An 18,953-nucleotide genomic window follows, 5' to 3' on the forward strand; every position below is an offset into this window, starting at 1 on the left:
ATTTGAGATCAAGAACTTAAGATTAAACTGATATAGTTTATGTGAATTGTTTGTATTCTAATGTTGTGATTGTATTATCATTATAAATAAATATATTCAAAGTCTTATTAGTTTTTTATAGTGATAAATTTAGAAACGTAAATGGTATTTAATACTAATTAATTAAATAATTATATATTATTATAAAGTATTAATTTAACTATTTATGATTAATTATTTAATTATAATAATTAATATTAAAATTAATTAAATAATAAATCAATAAAGGAATCGATTTGACTACCAATTCAATTTTTAAGCCATTCCTTTTATGCAAAATTTAACTTACAAGTTAAGTAAATTGGACGTGTGAAGGGTTTTTAACCATAAGGTTGTGATCAATATATATAGAGAGAGAGAGAGAGAGAGAGAGAGAGAGAGAGAGAGAATTCATTCAACAATTTCATAAAACCAGATATTACAAATTGAAATTTGTCAAGGGGTAAAATATATATTCCCACCAAGGTTTGGCAAAGCGACATTTTTCTTTCCAAAATCAAATTATATTAATAATAGTATGAAAGGGTAAAATTATTATTTTATTTATATTATTTTATATTTCAAAATTATAATATAATTTGAAACTAATAAAAATTAAAAATAATTCTTTTATATATTTAAATTACATAAAAACTTATTTATTTTTTCTTTTTTTTTTAGGTTCTCATCTTTTTCTCCCTCTCTTTCTAGTCTAGACCATCATCAATTTCACTATGCTCTATTTTTTGTACCTTCCTTTGCTCCTTGTTTTTTCTTTTGATCAATTTATTGATTTTTTTGTTTTATTGATGAATTAATTATTAATTGATTCAATGATAAATTTGATAGATTCGTTGTAAAATCAATAAATTTTATAATTGAATTAATCGATGAAACGATTGATTTATTGATTAAAAGATATCATCAACAATAGTTTCTTATCATGTAGAAAGAGATTATGTTGGGGGCTAATAGCAGTGAGATCATGGTGGTGGTAAATGAGCAACATCAAAAGCTAAGGTTTCTAAAAGATTTCAATGTTTGATTTGTGAGTTCTCAAACTTTTTAAATGTTAAATTGTCATGTTTAAAACATGTGAGTCTGATTTTAAAGTATTTATGTTTTAATATTTCTTAATTAATATATAGTAAAATTACTATTTTATGCTTATACTATTAATTTTTTTTAAAACAGAATTTGATTTTAGGTGAAAATGTATTTTTTTCTAAGGGTGAAAAGAGTTTGTACACCAAATCAAAAATGGAAAAATGTAATTTACTCTTTCCCTACATTGAGATCAGTGTTATTAAAACTGAATCAGATAAGACCACCTGGTTCAACCAGTTCGACCGTAAATCAGTTCCTCGTTTGATTTGGTTTGGTTCATCTGAAAAAGACTGATTTTTGTCTTATATATATTTAAAAAAATCAAAGTGATAGTAGATAATATTAAAAGAGTATGATTGACTAATTAGTTGAAAGTTATATAATTGTCATTGAAAATAAATAAATATTAATTAGAAATAGAAGAGTTATTAAAAATAAACAAATATTAATTAGAAAGAATAATTGAATTGAATTGATTTTAGTAAGTTGAAATAAGTTAATTATTTATATATGTGTTTTTAATAAGAAAAAACTATATGAGTGACATTAGATCATTATGTTTAAATATGTATTATTTGTATTTAAAAAATATGATAAATATTTAATAGTATTTAATAAACATATTATAATTTAAGAACTGATTGAACAAATCGAAACATAAACTAATAAGATAACTATTTTAATTATCAATTCAATTTTAAAACATCAACCTTTTTTTTTTTATTATAAGGTATGCAAACACACTTTCGCATAAAATAATTTTTGAATAAAAAAATATTACAAAATTAAATTATATAAAAGATTAAAAAGTATACAAAAAATAATCTTTTTTTTTTTTTTTACTTGTACTTGAAGCTGGTTCCACTGGCAACTTGAAAGCCCATCAAATTTAACAAGTTCGGTTTCAAGCAGCTTGGCATGTCGGTTCTCAGTTGGTCTTAAATGTCACACATCCCCATGCCAATTTGGTCGTCAATCCAACGGTCAATATTTTTTTTATAATTAAAAAAATGTGGTCCCCACTTTACAGATCACCTGTTTCCATCGCCCCATCCTCTGGTAAAAAACAAGCAACCTTCCAATTGCCAATTAATCATAAATATTTTCAACAAAATAATTAAATGCAATATTTTATATATTTCTTTTATTTTAGTACCATGGCTTGTGCAAACAATTATAATATCAAGTAAATAAAGTTATTTTCTCACATCATATTATAAATTATTCAAAATATATAAATTTTCATATTTTTATAATCTCAATAATAATAATATATTATTATTATTATTTAATTAAATAATTTTTATAATAATAATAATAATAATAAAAAACGGGATTTAATATTATAATATATATAAATTTGACATCTTAACAACGTGACAGATCATACAATATTCATTGTTACTCAATCGATCTAACAATAATAAAATAAATAAACAAATTGATTTTGAGATTTATAAAATAAAATAAAGAAAACAAAAAAGACAGCGACCCAGTGACCTCCACCCCACCAAACTAGTAGCAGTTATGACATTACATTGAAGCTTTAAGAAATCTCAATCTCAATCTCAATCTCTTCTGTCGGCAACCACAAAATTGCATGCACCATTTCATTTTTCATTTACATTCAGACTCAATCACAACACTGCAACACTCGCTTCATTTGTAGTGAAATAGAGTCAATCTTTTAGTGTTTCCGTCAATGCGTTTGTGTTTTGTTTAAGTTTCTAGTCAAACTCAGAGAGCAAAGTTGGATTCTTCTGAGTTCTGATTCAATGTTGGTCCAAGATCGTTCTGTCCCTAAATCCCAGATCAGATCGACTCTTCCTCGTTTTAGTGAATCGAAATCTCTTGATTTCTCCACATGGGTATCTGAGAATTTGTACAAAATTGTTGTTATTATTCTTTTGATTAGCACCATAGTTGGACTTTTTTACCTTCGGAATTACAGTGATGGAGCTAATCTTCTTCAAACTACGTCCAAAGAACACTCTCCAAATGCAATTAAGTTACCTGAAATCAATTGGAATTCAATCCAACGCATCACTGATACATCGTCTGTGTACAGTAAGTTTCAATCAGAGAAGTGGATTATTGTTTCCGTGGATAGGTATCCGACTGATTCGTTGAGAAAGTTGGTGAAGATCAAGGGATGGCAGGTTCTGGCAATAGGGAATTCGAGAACTCCTAAAGATTGGATCTTGAAAGGTGCTATTTTTTTGTCTTTGGATATGCAAGCGAATTTGGGTTTTCGTGTTTTGGATTTCTTGCCTTATGATTCTTATGTTAGAAAAACTTGTGGGTATTTGTTTGCTTTACAACATGGTGCTAAAAAGATCTTTGATGCTGACGATAGAGGGGATGTTATTGGGGATGATTTAGGTAAACATTTTGATGTAGAGTTAGTTGGTGAAGGTGCTAGGCAAGAAACTTTATTGCAATATAGTCATGACAACCCTAATAGGACTGTTGTTAACCCATACGTGCATTTTGGGCAACGGTCCGTTTGGCCTAGGGGATTGCCATTGGAAAATGTGGGTGAAATTGGTCATGAAGAGTTTTATACAGAGGTTTTTGGTGGAAAACAGTATATACAACAAGGGATTTCAAATGGGTTGCCGGATGTTGATTCAGTTTTTTATTTTACTAGGAAATCTGGTTTGGAAGCTTTTGATATACGGTTTGATGATCATGCCCCAAAAGTTGCATTGCCGCAAGGGATGATGGTGCCAGTGAATTCATTTAATACGATTTATCATTCTTCGGCATTTTGGGCATTGATGCTTCCCGTTTCAGTTAGTACAATGGCATCAGATGTGCTGAGGGGTTATTGGGGACAAAGGCTATTGTGGGAGATTGGTGGTTATGTTGTGGTTTATCCACCTACAGTTCATCGATATGATAAAATTGAGGCTTATCCTTTCTCAGAGGAGAAAGATCTTCATGTGAACGTGGGTCGTATGATTAAGTTCATGATTTCATGGAGGTCAAACAAGCATAGGTTGTTTGAGAAAATTTTAGAACTGAGTCATGCTATGGCAGAAGAAGGGTTTTGGACTGAGCAGGATTTGAGGTTTACTGCTGCTTGGCTTCAAGACTTGCTTGCTGTTGGATACCAGCAGCCGAGGCTAATGTCATTAGAACTGGATCGGCCACGGGCAAATATTGGTCATGGAGATAGGAAGGAGTTTGTCCCTCGCAAGTTGCCCTCCATCCATCTGGGAGTTGAGGAAACTGGGACTGTAGATTATGAGATTGGTAATTTGATTCGGTGGAGGAAGAATTTTGGGAAAGTTGTGCTCATTATGTTCTGCAATGGGCCTGTAGAGCGTACTGCTTTAGAGTGGAGGCTGCTTTATGGAAGGATATTCAAAACTGTGATTATTTTGTCAGAGCAGAAGAATGAAGATCTTGCTGTTCAAGCAGGCCACCTGGACCAAGTATACAAGTATGTACAGTTTACTTCATTTTTACTTTTTGTTTTCAATTTATGCATTTGGCTTGGAAATCCCTTTTATTGTTCCTTTTAGATTTTTTTTTTTTTATTGAGGACCCTATCATTTTTACCGTTAGCTACTTGGTTTAGGATAGGAAGAGCTATGACTTACTAACTTTGTCATCCTAATAATGGATTTTTCTGATAATCAGTTTACAAGTGCTACACATAGGCCTGTGAAAGTTATTGTTTAGGTTATAAACTTCAATGGTGGTTGGCCATCAAGTCTGCTAGTTTGTATCGTCTCATAGGTATCAGTTTGTCACGTGGATTAACCTTTTGTCAAAATTTGGCCCTTTTTGTCTTTAGAATCTTGTTTATCAACATTGTAACTCAAGGTATCAGTTAGGAAATAAATCTTGTATAGCAGACGTGAGAGAGATGAGTTAACTTGGTCTGCACCAAGCATGATCTGTTAGAGCTATGTGGATTTATACCAATCTTTACTGACTACTGAGTTGAAGGTGACCACTTTTTCCATATGCTGTCTCTATGGCCTTAGATGTGTATTGTCGTTGAACTTGAGTCGTGTTTGGAGATACATGCCCAAGAGTAAATGACTTACAAAAATTTTACTGCTGTATCTGTATATGAAACCAACTAAAAATTTTGTTGGTGATTCTGTTTTTGCTTTTCAATGAAGTATGTCATGATAAGATTTTAGGTATTTAGGCTCCACATATATTTGAAAAAATAATTAGTGTTTAGTGGAGGATATTGATCTATAATCTATGGAGAAGTATAGGATCGTGTTGTGATGGATGTTGGACATACACACTTTCAGAAATATCCATGTGGAGAAAGGTTAGGTATGCTGGTGTTTTAAAATTTTATTCTATTAGATGGTCATTTCCGCTGAGCGAATGTAGTTTTGCTTGTGAAGTACCAGATATTTTGAAATAGTTACTAAATTATAGTTGTATGGACATCTCCTGACCAAAGAGTATAGTAACCGGCATAATTTCATGCATTTTCTTTTAGAGATAAACATTAACTTCCAGTTTGGGTGTCCAATATGTTTCAGATTCATCAAGTGTTTGGCATGCCAATTGAATTGTGATTTAGTTTTTCTATGTTTCTTTTATGGAAGAGTGTTTTTTTTCCTGCAGTTTCTTTATTTATTTCGTTTGTCTTTTCTTTTTATTTTTTTGGTTAAAAAGTCTGCTTTGTTAATGTTTTTGACAACTTTTTAAATTCTTTTGAGTAAGGTTGTCTTAGAAGCAACCTTTAGTTGTTATGCTGTCAATATGATGGCAATTTGCTGGTGGTAGTCTGACATAAAAAACAGTTACATATCTTACATGGCTATGTGATAGGATTCCAGTCCTTTACTCAACCAAACAGAAAATAAAACACAAAAGAAAGTAATATAAAAATGATTTCATTGATTGGAAGGGTTAAAACGATAAATTGGACAGCTTGAGGAATCCGGGACCTCCTATTTTCCGGCCGTTCAAAGTGCTGGAAACCCCTCACAATCAGCCAAAAGAGGCTGCCCACAATACAAAACCCTAATAATTTTCTTCTCTTCCTCTTCTTTGAAACCTATTTGCACTTTTTATAATAAAATCTATCCTATAGAATAAGGATAAGTGTCCTCAATTCTAACACTGTGTAATATCTATTACAAAGTAGAGTTAGATAAGCAACATCTTGCATTGACTAATTATATTTTTTAAAATATTGTTTTAGGTATTTGCCCAAGATCTTTGATCGGTATAGCACTGCAGAAGGCTTTTTATTCCTTCAGGATGATACCATTCTTAATTACTGGAATTTGTTGCAAGCAGACAAAAATAAGCTCTGGATCACTGATAAGGTATTATTCACTAAATATCCTCTTGGTGCTTTCTTTCTCATATACACATAGCATCATCATTTTAAAGTTCGTTTTTGTTTGTTTATTCTTTCCATGGTGTTTTTCTTTTGTTGATTATCACTATTTCATGGTTGTAAAGGCCTTGTTAAGTTTTGCATCCCTTTCATTTCTTGTACCAAACTTTATTTTAGTCTAAGCAAAATTTAGAATTATCATTATAACATCATATTATGATAATCATGATAATTAATGATCATCTAACTGGTCTGACAAACTGAATGAAATTGTAGTTGTCAAAATCTTGGACGACTGTGTCAACCAGTGGAAACTCGGAGTGGTTTTTGAAACAAGCAGAGATGGTAAAAGAAGTAGTTAGAACGATGCCAGTTCACTTCCAAGTCAACTACAAGGAAGCTATGCAAAGTGACCAAGGCCTTACTATATGTAGTTCTGAGATATTCTACATCCCTCAGCACCTTGCTTCTGACTTCAAAGATCTAGTTAATCTTGTCGGCAATTTAGATTTGCATTACAAGGTTGCCATACCCATGTTCTTCACAGCAATGGATTCACCGCAAAATTTTGACTCCGTGTTTAGTACAATGATCTATAAGAGGAAACCACCTTCTTCTAATTCAACCTTCTATTCTGCTGAAGCACCCGCGGTTCACCCATGGAACATTTCAAGTGAACAGGATTTCATAAAACTGATAAGAATAATGGCAGAAGGTGACCCTCTCCTGTTGGAGTTAGTTTGATGGTAAGAACAACTTTGATGCATAAAAGAACCACAAATAGGGGAGAAAAAACATGAACCACTTTGTAACTTTAATGCCAAATTCTATTTTCTTTTTCTTTTTTAATTTTTTTCATTAGGGGGTGCTTTTTGGTTCTCTCTCTTTTTGTAACTTCATTTGTAGATTAGCTTGTATGATTCATTTTCTGATAGGCTATTCCCTCCAAGAGGAATTATGTTTATCCTGGCTCATAAATTTGTGGCAGATAAAAAAAACTGGTATTGGCAATCACATTTTTTATTGGAATTTTTAAGATTCTTTGCTCAGGGACTTTTATATGTATTTGTTTCTCTTCCATGACTGAAGATAGGAAGCACGTTGAATACTATTTTAACTTCAGTAAAATATGAGAATTGATCATGGTAAAAATAATGATGTATTCGTGAGGTTATGGGGGAACATCAATAACATGACTTTATTCTGTACCTTCAAACTGATATTCCGTAATGAACAAATTCACATTCCAACCTTGACATTACATTCAATCATCTTACAGGAGAGAGAGGGGGGGTGGTGTTGGGGTCGGCGGGCTTGGATTAATCATCAGTGTCAATTGATGTTTACAATCTGGGAACTACTTTAACACTTCATTTATTGTTCATCGATCGATTCCTTCAATCTTGTCTTCAACTTCTGAGTAGAGCTGCCTCAACTTCTCAATATTTTCCTCTGAAGTTTCCCAGTACCCGCGACCATTAGCCTCCAGGAATGTCTGCACCAACTTCCTGAACGAATTTGGATTCGTTTTTATGAGCCTTTTCAGCATCTCCTCGTCTTGTATAAAGGTAGCGTTAGCCTCTTCATAAACCCAGTTGTCAACTTGGCCTGAAGTTGCACTCCACCCAACCGTATTGGTAAGGCGCTTCTCAATTTCTCGAACACCCTCATACCCACTTGACATCATTCCCTCATACCACTTGGGGTTCAACAATTTGGTTCGTGCATCGAGCCGCATGGTTTCAGCAAGAGTACGCACCTGTACAGTAAGAATTTGGCATTCATTACCAGAAAGACTAATGTCATGTGCATACATTTTTTAGTATGCAAATAAATATATACAACGTTTACCTGAGCATTAGCTGTGGTAGTATCAGCAATGTATGCACTAGGTTTCTTTCCATCGTTCCTCAAGCTCTGGACCAAATTTGTTGGATCTGAATCGAAGTAATGGCTGACATCAGTGAGTGAGATTTCTGAGGAGTCAAGATTTTGGAATGTGGCATCTGCTGTGGTCAGAGCCATCTCAAAAACTTTTCTTTTCTCAGTCATGCCTGCACCAGGAGCATCACAGTCAAAGGCAAAAGACTTCCTGCTCAAGTACATGTCTTGGAGTTGTTTCTCGTCATTCCATGAGGAATTCTCGACAGCAAGGTTTATATTTGAGGAGTAGGAGCCTGAAGCATTTGAGAAGATTCGAGTTGCAGCTTCTCGAACTTCAATACCCAGGGCTTTCGCTTGTTCTAGTGCATGCTTCCTGACATAATTCTGTTCTGGTGGTTCATCTAGTTCGGCAACCATCTTCACTGCCCGATCAAGGAGATTCATCTGTGAACAAAATTTTCAAAGAAACAGTAATCATAAAAACGAAAAGCCAAAACTTGATTGCACTAAAAGAAGTAAAATAGAAGATGAGAGAGCATGTGACCATAAAGCTTTTTCGAATAATCAACTAAATAATCCGTGGTTCTCATTTCAAAAACTTGACTAACCACATGTCAGCTCAGAAATGAAACAACATTTCATGTCTTGGCATAATGTAATAAAGAAAAGAAAAAAGGGAACATATGTATAGAAACCTGATTGATGAAGAGATCTCTGAAAACTCCAGAGCAATTAACAACAACATCAATCCTGGGCCTTCCAAGTTCTTCAAGACTAACTGGCTCAACCCTGTTGACTCTGCCAAATGTGTCAGCCACAGGCCTAACCCCAATCATCCACAAAACCTGGGCTAGTGATTCACCATAAGTTTTAATATTGTCAGTTCCCCACAACACGAGTGCAACTGTCTCAGGATACTTGCCTCCATTATCAACCTTCTGTCTTTCCACCAACCTGTCCACAACAACTTTTGCACTTTGCAGTGCTGCTGTTGTGGGAATGGCCTGTGGGTCAAGTGCATGAATATTCTTTCCTGTTGGCAACACTTTTGGGTTTCTGATAGGGTCACCACCAGGACCTGGCTCCACATATTTTCCCTCCAAAGCTTGTTTCAAGCTGCCCAACTCATTATCAGCTACAACCAACTTTAAACACTCTCCTAGGAATTGAAACAATGTCCTCAGTTTATCTCTATCTGCCCTGTAAAATTTTGTGTTTGACAAATACTGAACCCATGGTTCATTAATGCCAAATCCGATAATAGAGCTAAGCCTATCAGCCACATCAACAACTTGACCCTTCTTATTAGTTGTTCTTTCAACAAAAGCAGCTATTGCCCCACGTGATGCCTCAGTAATTTGCCGCAGAAGCTCTACATCCTTTAATATGCCCTTGTCACTTCCTCTATAGATGTCCTCTATATTTCTTCCAACAGTCTCAGCTAGTATAGAAGGGAGTGATGTAATCTCATCCTCAGGACGGTCCAGAGCAGCAATGTTTACCAGTGTTGCAACAGCTTCTAAGGCAGATGGAGGCTCACCGATTATGTGCAGTCCACAAGGCAGAAGTCGAGACTCGATCTCCATTATTTTGGAGTATACTTTTCCAATCACAAGATCACGTTCCTTGGCTGAGATTTCTACTCCCTCATCAGGAAGTTCTACATCTTTGTCGAGATTGCATTGCCTAGCCGTACTGATAATGGAGCTCACAATCTGTGGCCCACGGCCTGTGTCTTTAAGAGACTGGTATGAGGAAATAAGCTCACTCAACTGCTTAAGGCCCTTGTACAGCCCTGCATTTTCAGCCGGTGGTGTCAAATAACTTATGGTATTGGCATAACTACGGCGTTTGGCTATAGTTGCTTCGGATGGGTTATTAGCTGCATAGTAATACACGTTGGGTATATTCCCAATTAGACTATCTGGGTAACACACATCACTCATTCCCACCTGCTTTCCTGGCATGAATTCAAGTGAACCATGGGTACCAAAGTGAAGAACTGAATCAGCTTTGAAAATCTTCTCAACAAAGGAGTAGTAAGCTGCAAATCCGTGATGCGGACTAGCAGATTTGGAGAAAAGCAGCCTCATTGGATCACCCTCATAACCAAAGGTGGGTTGGACCCCAATGAATACATTACCATACTGCTTTCCGTATACCAAGAGATTCTCCCCATCAGAATTCAAATTCCCAGGAGGTTTTCCCCAGTTCTCCTCTAATGCTGTGGCATAGGGAGTTAGGCTTTGATATTCTCGGACACCCATTTTGTAAGCAATGTTTAGATTTGGACTGCTGAATTGAGCTTCTTTATCATGAATAACTTCTTCAATCAAGGCTTCTGATGTCTCCGGAAGTCCCTCGACATTGTAACCATCCCTTTTGAGTTCTTTTAGGACCGAAAAAATTGAGGAAAAGACATTGAGGTAAGCAGCTGATCCAACATTTCCTTTGTCTGGAGGGAAACTGAAGACTGTGATTGCTAATTTCTTCTCTGCCTGCATTAAAATTCACATTCTTCTCATTAGCATTCTGAAATTAAAAAGTTAATCTATTCAAGTTCTCCTTACAGCCGATCACATAGCATGAAAATAATTGAGACATCAGAACTTAAAATTTCAAGGAGTATATGTATATTTCATTTGCTCTATGAACTCTGATGCAATCTATATGAGTGAAATAAAAGAGAAGAGAAGACCCATAAGATCACAATAACAAAATGTCCAAAAAAATTTTATTAAGCTGGAAATTACAAAGTATGGAAAATTGGGTTGCTTGAATCTCTCTCTCTCTTTTTTTTTTCATTTAGATTGTTGAATAATAAAATATTAGGTGAATCAAACATTAGTCTATCAAGCATTATGGGTAAGCAGATTACTTAAACCTAACTATGCAAGGAAGCCCTTGTAAGCTGGAACTTTTAGTGTCTACTTTTCTCTCTATTGTTTGACAGTAAAATTGTAAATAAATTTGGTTTGTTAAAAACCAACTAGGGAAAAATAGGAAAGCCAATAGTTTTGTACACTTGCAAAATAAACGAACACCTTTGATTTTCTTTTCAGCTCAGCCCATTTAATTGCCCTGGTGCAGAGCTGCTCCACCCTCTTGTGAAGGGCATGTGATTTCCCTGCAATCACATCAGAGTATTCATTAACCTCAAGGAATGGCAGCATATAAACCAGTTTAAGTCTGACAATGAACAGAAACTACACAATTTCTGGCCCTGTGCAAAAGCTTTGAAATGGTAAAGACTCACTTAAATAGCATTTATTTTTAGTTTTTTAATACCGTAAAATTAGTATTCTCTTCCTCTAAGGTATTTCTAACTGATACTTCAATGAATCCTAAAATTTATAAAATAATGACAATAATCAGATTTAATAAAATCATAGGTCAAACACATTAAAGAAGCTTCACTTACCAGTTCTGGGATCCCGACCAGCAAAAACAATGGGCTCCATCCCTCCATCAAGCTCTGGGAGAGCAACTTGCAAAGCTACCTGAATAGGGTGCAGCCCCAAAGTACTATTCAGCCATTCCTCCGTTGTTTGAAACACTAATGGCAATGCAACAATGTAAGGAACATCAAGCTTCATCAGCGCCTCAACAGCCCTGGGATGATCCTGTCTTGCTGGACCCCCAACAAGAGCAAAACCAGTCAGCGACACAACTGAATTTACCATTGGTTTCTTTGTAACTGAATCGATGAAGAACTTCTCAACTGGTCCCGAAAAATCAAGCCCACCAGCAAAAATTGGAATTACTTTAGCTCCTCTTGCCTCTAACTCCATAATCACAGCCACATAGTGACTCTCGTCACCAGTGACAATGTGACTCCTTTGCAAAACCAGCCCTATGATTGGTGCATCAGGCCCCTTAAGCTTCTCACTAGCATCCCTTCTAGTACCATACCAATTCAAATACTCTTTCACATCATCATACATACAAGGAGCCAAAGGATGCCAAATACCACTGTCCAAGAACAGAACTGGGTCTGAATACTTAATCCTTTGCCCTTTCAAGGCAGGTACATAAGAACCAGAAATCATTTTCAAGAAATTCTGTAAGTTATCAGGTGATCCCCCAAGCCAAAACTGTAAACTCAATATATAAAGCCTAGCATCTTGAGCCTTATCACTAGGCAAATACTTTAAAACCTTAGGCAATGTTCTCACTAACTTCAACATACTATCAGCAAAACCTGCACCTTGTTTCTTTCTTTTAAACAACTGAAAAAATGGGCTTTTCGACTGACCCAACTGTGACATACTAAAAGAACCCAACTTATTAAGCCTCATTACCTCCGGCATTGAAGGGAAGACCAAAACTGCATCAAGCCTGTCCCTCTCTTTCTCCACTGCAGCCTTAACTTTCAATGCAAGCTCCTCAATGAAAATCAAAGACCCTATAAAGATATTTGCATCTTCAAGATCTTTACAGAAGGTTTTATAAGTATTTTCATCACGAAGCTCCTCGACCAAATACCCAACAACTTCAAATGAAGCAAAGTTGGAATTTTTATTCAAAGCTTGAACAGCAGCAGTGATAGAGGATTGGTACTGGGCTTCAAGAACTACATAGACAATTTTTACAGTAGGAAGATTATCTCTCTTTTCAGGTACAATTCTCCGGACCTCTGGTGTTGTCTGTGTAAAGAGACCATTGCCAACAGAGGCACGTTTTACTTTAATGGAATACTTAGAACTGGATTGGTTTGTTGCTTTCTTAGGAAGAAATGAGTGGAGAAAAATGTGCTTTTGCGAGATTGAAGTAAGTTGGCCTGGCTTTAAAGACGGTAAAGTGAATGGTGAAGATACTAGGTAAGCCATTGTTGGACAAAACTTACAACAATTTAAAGCAGAGTACGCAGTTCCTCTCTGTTTCTAAATTAGAGAGAGAGGATTTAGGAAAAGAAAATAGAGAAAGAGAAACTCTTTGATAAGAAAAATCAAAGCTTCTCTATGAATGAGTTGCAGCTTGTGCTTGAGAGCTGCCTCTTACTCTTCTTTTCTCAAAGGTAACCGCTATGGTTTTATATTGTTTTTCTGAAGGAAGGGGATTTTTGAGAAGTGAAACAGTTGGTTGTTATGGTTAGTGGTGGTGGGAAGGTACACGTGGCGAATGCGTAGTCAGAGAGTTGTAAATTATGATTGGACTTCTTTTTCTGAAGTTGAGGGAGAGAGAGAGAGAAATTTGAGTGTATTCATCAATCTCAAAGGTATGTTGATGATGGAATTTCCTAAATCCTCATTGGCTGAGTTGGATTTCCTAGAGTGCCATAAGGGTAAATTAGATCGAATTTGGATGATGAGAGGGACTAGAAGAAAGATTTCTGGTGACATGGTCCCGGGCGCCTTTTAGCTGAGTAATAGATACTTTTTACGGAGTTTGTCTCTCAGTGAAAAGGAATTGATATTTTTTCTGTGACGGCAATGGTACAAAAGCTACGATTGAACAAGAAGATGAAATTAAACAGAAGCCGCCCACTGAATGTCTACACCAAATACAAAACAAGTTTTAATTTAATCTATGGGCTTAACATTTGATATATGATGAATGCCTCTATGCCTCAGCCTCTGCCTCTGCCCAAAAGGAATTTTGAAGGGGATTAATTCCTTATATTTAGGAGACCAAATTTTTTCCCGGGTGGCCAACGCTTGTGTGATAGATTTGGTAAGGGTTACCAACAAAGGCATTTCATAAAAATAATTCATTATAGGCATAATTCATTATAGGCAGATATTAATAGTATAAAAAAACAAAAAGCAGAAATAAGCCTCGGTGCTTGAATTCGAAGCTCCACTTGAGACACTTCGCGCTCATCCATTGTTTTTTCACATACAAATTTGCATCTGCATATATGACAAAGATTACAGCTCTTTAAGACCAATCCAGTTATATAACAATCTCCAGCTCTGGGGTTCAGATAATAGAGCAGCGGAGCTCATTAAAGCTCTACAGAAATTTCATGGACTATCGGGTAAATAGCATAGCATTCAAATTAATACAATACTTGCTAATTAAACTTGAAAACAAGGATTCATCCATCCCTTAGCATTTGACTTCCCACAATTAATAGTCAGAAATCTAAACCGCCAAATAATTTGTAATCACAATGTGGCAACATAGGGTGTTACATTAAGTACCCACACATCTGGATAGCACACATCTTGGATTAGCCAAACATGAAGCCACAAGAAGCATATTAAAAACACTAATTAAAAGTGGATAATGTACTAGATAATCAGTCATTGAAGCAATCAGTGGCCTTTCAAGAACAATAAAATATGTATACAAACAATGGATACAAACTTAAGTACAAGTTATGACATGTTACTATATGATCAGGTGATTTTGAATTAGAAATAAAATAACACTCAATCACATGATGACATATTATCATCCGTACTCAAGTTTATGTCTATTATTTGTGCACATAGTTTTACTTTTCAAGAATGACATCTAACTTGTTTACCCTGAGCACAAATGCAAATGAGCGGTTCTTGAAATGAAATGAATTAGTTCTTCCACATGCAACCATTATTGATAAATGGTTCCAAAATTTCCTTTTACAGTTATAAATGTGACAAGAGAACCAAGATACAAAAAACAAATATGATTAGGAACAAAATAACTACTCATATTTTTAAACTGATATGGGACAATCTCCTGAACAATTTTACATCAAAATCATTCAATTTCCATACCAGAAATTGCTTCGTCTAATATCTCCTGAAGTTCCTTTACTCTATGCCTTGTTAATGCAATGCAACTCTGCAATCACCAGAGAATCAATCTCCTTATCATCAGCAATATGTCTTAAATGAATCCTAGGCTATATATATATAACACTGTGAACATATTTTTTGTACACATTTTTTTATACATAATTTAGATACATAGATTATGTATCATCATGTGATTAGATGATTTTAAATTAAAAATAAAGTAACACTCAATTACATAATAACACATCATCTGTATACTCAAATTGTGTATCAAAAGTGTGTACACATAACATTGCTTTATATGTTTATATATGAGTGTGTGTGTGTGTGTGTTTGAATGCATGCATGTGACCCCCATTAGAAATCTAATATGCTTAGTATTCCGTTCAAATGTTCAGATACAACTTAACATATAACATATCGTAATTCAACATACTGGATTGTAAGACCAAATCTAGAAAAACATTCTACAAGGCAACTTAGACTTGTTCGAATATAACTTTTTAAGTGCTATCAAAAAAGCAAGTTAGAAAAGTGAACTCACCTGAACAGCTGATGTATAGGCAAGAACTGGTCCACCTGGTTTGTATAAAGACACAAGTTGACCAGACGAATCTAAGACAACAGTCACAAGAGTATCCATTATTGATTCTTCCTCAGCAGTTGGATCTACGAGGATGTGTTTCTTATGCAGTATGCATGTCAGTGAGAGTGGAATACTGCTCAGTGTAAGTTTCCTTCTCTCCTTATTGACTGCCTCTTTTTCCAACTTTTCTACCTTCTGTTCGCCAGACGCCATAACAATTTTTCCTTCAAAATCCAAAGAAACCACAGGGATTTGCACTGGAAGGTAGAGAAGATTCATTGTGAGGCATTTGGAAATATATTACAGATTAAAGATCCTAAAACTTTGAAACTTCAATGAATTTTTCTTTTAGATAAAAAAATGCAATAACAGTATGCACAGTTTTGAAATAAGAAATAGTTCAGACAGTTTATGTTCAGAAATCGAAAAAAAAAATCATAAGACCACACAGAAATACACTATTTGCCAGCACTCTGACTCACAAAGGAAGTGATCATTCGATCAACACACATCAAAAATAAGTCTTGCATGATATATCACATTCCTAATTTTTTTTCATACAATAAAAGTTTTACTAATAGGGAATGTCAGAAAATACAAAATTGGGACTCACTTAAGTCACACAACAGAACCAAAGCTTAAACTGGCTCCACCCACTTGACAATTCATTTATCCCATCGAACATACAGATATCCTGCGTAAAAACACAGAATGATATACACGCAACCTATAAACTCACACCCTCCCCAACATATATTCTACAGATGCATAGTTAATGATCCATGCCAAAGTAAATAGGGAAGTTTCACAGAAAATAATTGTACTGGTGCAAGTTAGGTTGCCAAGATGGTATGTGCGAGTCTGACGGTTTAACTGGTACTGCCATTGCCAACTCTTATGTAAATTTCATACGACAATTGATGGAAAAGGGAGACAATCTTACAATGAGAGCAAGCAGCAACTGCTGAAAGTAATGCAGCATCAAAAAGAGCACCATCAGCATCCAAGCAATATATGTCCTGTGAAAGCAGCAAACACAGCTAACTTTTTAATACAGATAAAGAAAAAAGATCACACAGATTCAATACTTCTCAAAGCTAAACAACATTTAAGTCAAATTATTATACAGCAAAAGCAAATGGCTATTGGTTTTTTATAGTGCTCAAAGCTAAACCATGTTGGGCAACAAACAAACACAAATTCACTGCTGGCTTTAGAACATACAACCACAAACAATAAAGTCCATCATGACTTACCAAATACACCATCCAAGCAGCTTTTCCACTGACTAATGATAGTTCCTTCAGATTAATCATGCCAGAACTGAAAATTTTTCATTTAACTGAAAGTCATAATATATCTTTAACCCAAATGGAGACAAAATGGAATATGGAAAGACGGTAGTACTAGATGATTAAAATACAAAATAAAATGGCTTTAGGGGAGAATGTTAGCAGCAATAAATAACTGAAGAAAAAGGTTCCATGCCTTAAAATAGTGTCAGATAACTGCTTCGATATAACTGGTGCTGCCTCTGCTGGCCTGCCAGGCCTAATGTTTGGAGAACATATCGGAGGCAAGTGGAAATCAATAGCTGAAAATGACAATATGTTTAAGATGGAATCCTTTAATACAACATGAATAAGGCATATATATCATGGAGAAATGAAAATTTTCAGTTCATGAAACTCAACCTACGCAGCCCTCATCTGGTCCCTCCAAGGAAGGGGTCATGACTTCCATTTTGATAGCAGCCAACATGGTCTGAACAAGAAACAAAATACAGTTGATGCTAGATTGAAACAAATGACACACTTAATGATTCATTATTCATCCATATAGACAGAACTGATATATGCAAATCGCCTATTCACACACAGGAAAAAAAAAAAAGCATAGGAGAGTGAAGCACTTACGGTTGAACCAATCTTCGCCAGCGCTGATCCATCAGCGCATGCAACAGCACCTACATAAGAAAACAGCTCAATTTAACTGAAAACAAAAATAAATAAAATCTTAAAAAACTGAGGCACAAGCCCTAACTGACCAAGAGATACAGTAGTATCTCTAGCTCTTCCAACAGGCCTAGCATCAGGGCGTATAGATTCAGCCAAATGACGCTCAAAATATCGAAGAGGGAAGAGGCGTCTGAATGCATCCACCTCCATCTTTGATGATAAGTCCTCAGACTCAGAAGCCTCCGGCAACCCCATCTCTATTTACCTGTCTACTGTGCTATATATGATTAAAAAGGTTAATCTAATCTTCTCTACACAAGGATAAATCTATTAGCAATGGAAAAAAACATATATTTTAAAAGACAATAGAGGTAAGAAGCAATATTTCTTGTAAGACTTAGTTTGAGATTTCATCAAACACTTTGTATGCCATTAAAGGGTACACCCAAAACAACAAACAAAACGGAGCCAACGTAACACTCTAGTCATCATGCAGACATATAACTCGTAATGAAAGAAGTAATCCATACTTGCAAAAGTGAATTGAGGCAGAAAGTTTAGTGCTCTACTAACTAAACGAAAAGTGGTGCTACTGGTGTGATGAAGCTAGGGATTGGCAGGAGTTAAAACCTTGAGAGTATTTTCGTCTCTTCATTATAAGTTTGGTCATTTCTGAAGGACCAAAAGACTTATTCCCACCCAAGGTTTGGTGCAAACCCGTCTCATCCACCATGCTTTGAAAACCCAAATACCCACCCTTCTATTAAATTTCTCTATTACGGTTAAAGGTAAAATCATCATTTATCAAAAGATATTTAATAAACTAAAATTTCATCACATTTCCCCCTTAGTAAAGTTTAAAAAGTTACCAAATCCCCCCTAAGGATTTTTTCTATTTCTCTGATGACCATTTTCTTTCTAATCGATGGCTTCCCATCATCGTCTTCTCCCACAAATACATGAAGATAGGCTACCGCTCTTTTCAATTCTCTTCATCTAACAAAGAGGTAAAGACAATTCATCATCTTCATCTCTTTAGGCCCAAAGAAGATGATTCATTTTCATCCAACCGAAGATCAATCTCAGACTTATTAAAAAGACTTCGATCTTCGATTAAACGAAAATGAATCTTCTTCATTCGACCTAAAGAGACAAAGATGATGAGTCATCTTCGTCTAACCAGAATGGCAACCGATCTTTGTGCGTGATAGGAGAAGACTATGGTGGCAGGCTATCGATAAGAAACGATCAATTGAGAAATAGAAAAAAAAAACCTTAAATGAGATTCGAAAACTTTTCAAACTTTGGATGGGGGTAAATTGTTAGTTTTTTAAACCATAAGA

At 35.2% G+C, this 18,953-nt stretch overlaps 3 protein-coding genes across 8 annotated transcripts; 1 reads left to right on the plus strand and 2 right to left on the minus strand.

Annotated features, from left to right (window-relative positions):
- Positions 1-2,621: 2,621 nt before the first annotated feature.
- LOC123197856 (probable glycosyltransferase STELLO1) lies at positions 2,622-7,503 on the plus strand. Its single transcript, XM_044612317.1, has 3 exons — positions 2,622-4,573; positions 6,314-6,440; positions 6,731-7,503. Exons 1-3 carry the CDS (start codon positions 2,901-2,903, stop codon positions 7,196-7,198), a joined length of 2,268 nt encoding a protein of 755 aa, XP_044468252.1. The 5' UTR covers positions 2,622-2,900; the 3' UTR covers positions 7,199-7,503.
- Positions 7,504-7,597: 94 nt separating this feature from the next.
- Positions 7,598-13,364, minus strand: LOC123197855 (magnesium-chelatase subunit ChlH, chloroplastic). The gene is made up of 5 exons (XM_044612316.1): positions 11,760-13,364; positions 11,383-11,465; positions 9,034-10,836; positions 8,306-8,782; positions 7,598-8,213 (listed from the first exon to the last, which is right to left on the minus strand). The coding sequence occupies exons 1-5, from the start codon at positions 13,165-13,167 to the stop codon at positions 7,836-7,838; spliced, it is 4,149 nt and encodes a 1,382-aa protein (XP_044468251.1). The 5' UTR covers positions 13,168-13,364; the 3' UTR covers positions 7,598-7,835.
- Positions 13,365-14,033: 669 nt separating this feature from the next.
- On the minus strand, positions 14,034-18,271 carry LOC123197857 (exosome complex component RRP43). 6 transcript variants are annotated; one of them, XM_044612318.1, is made up of 10 exons: positions 18,141-18,271; positions 17,700-17,887; positions 17,569-17,618; positions 17,347-17,416; positions 17,141-17,246; positions 16,909-16,975; positions 16,596-16,671; positions 15,611-15,909; positions 15,046-15,112; positions 14,034-14,190 (listed from the first exon to the last, which is right to left on the minus strand). In XM_044612318.1, exons 2-10 carry the CDS (start codon positions 17,863-17,865, stop codon positions 14,081-14,083), a joined length of 1,011 nt encoding a protein of 336 aa, XP_044468253.1. In that variant the 5' UTR covers positions 17,866-17,887; positions 18,141-18,271; the 3' UTR covers positions 14,034-14,080. The 6 variants fall into 6 exon arrangements, with proteins under 6 accessions (XP_044468253.1, XP_044468254.1, XP_044468255.1 ...); XM_044612319.1 differs by having other exon boundaries at positions 17,700-17,879; positions 18,141-18,257; XM_044612320.1 differs by having other exon boundaries at positions 17,700-17,882; positions 18,141-18,256.
- Between the last annotated feature and the right edge of the window lie 682 nt (positions 18,272-18,953).

Source organism: Mangifera indica, chromosome 15 (assembly GCF_011075055.1).
Source record: "Mangifera indica cultivar Alphonso chromosome 15, CATAS_Mindica_2.1, whole genome shotgun sequence".
In the NCBI taxonomy this organism is placed as follows: Eukaryota; Viridiplantae; Streptophyta; class Magnoliopsida; order Sapindales; family Anacardiaceae; genus Mangifera; species Mangifera indica.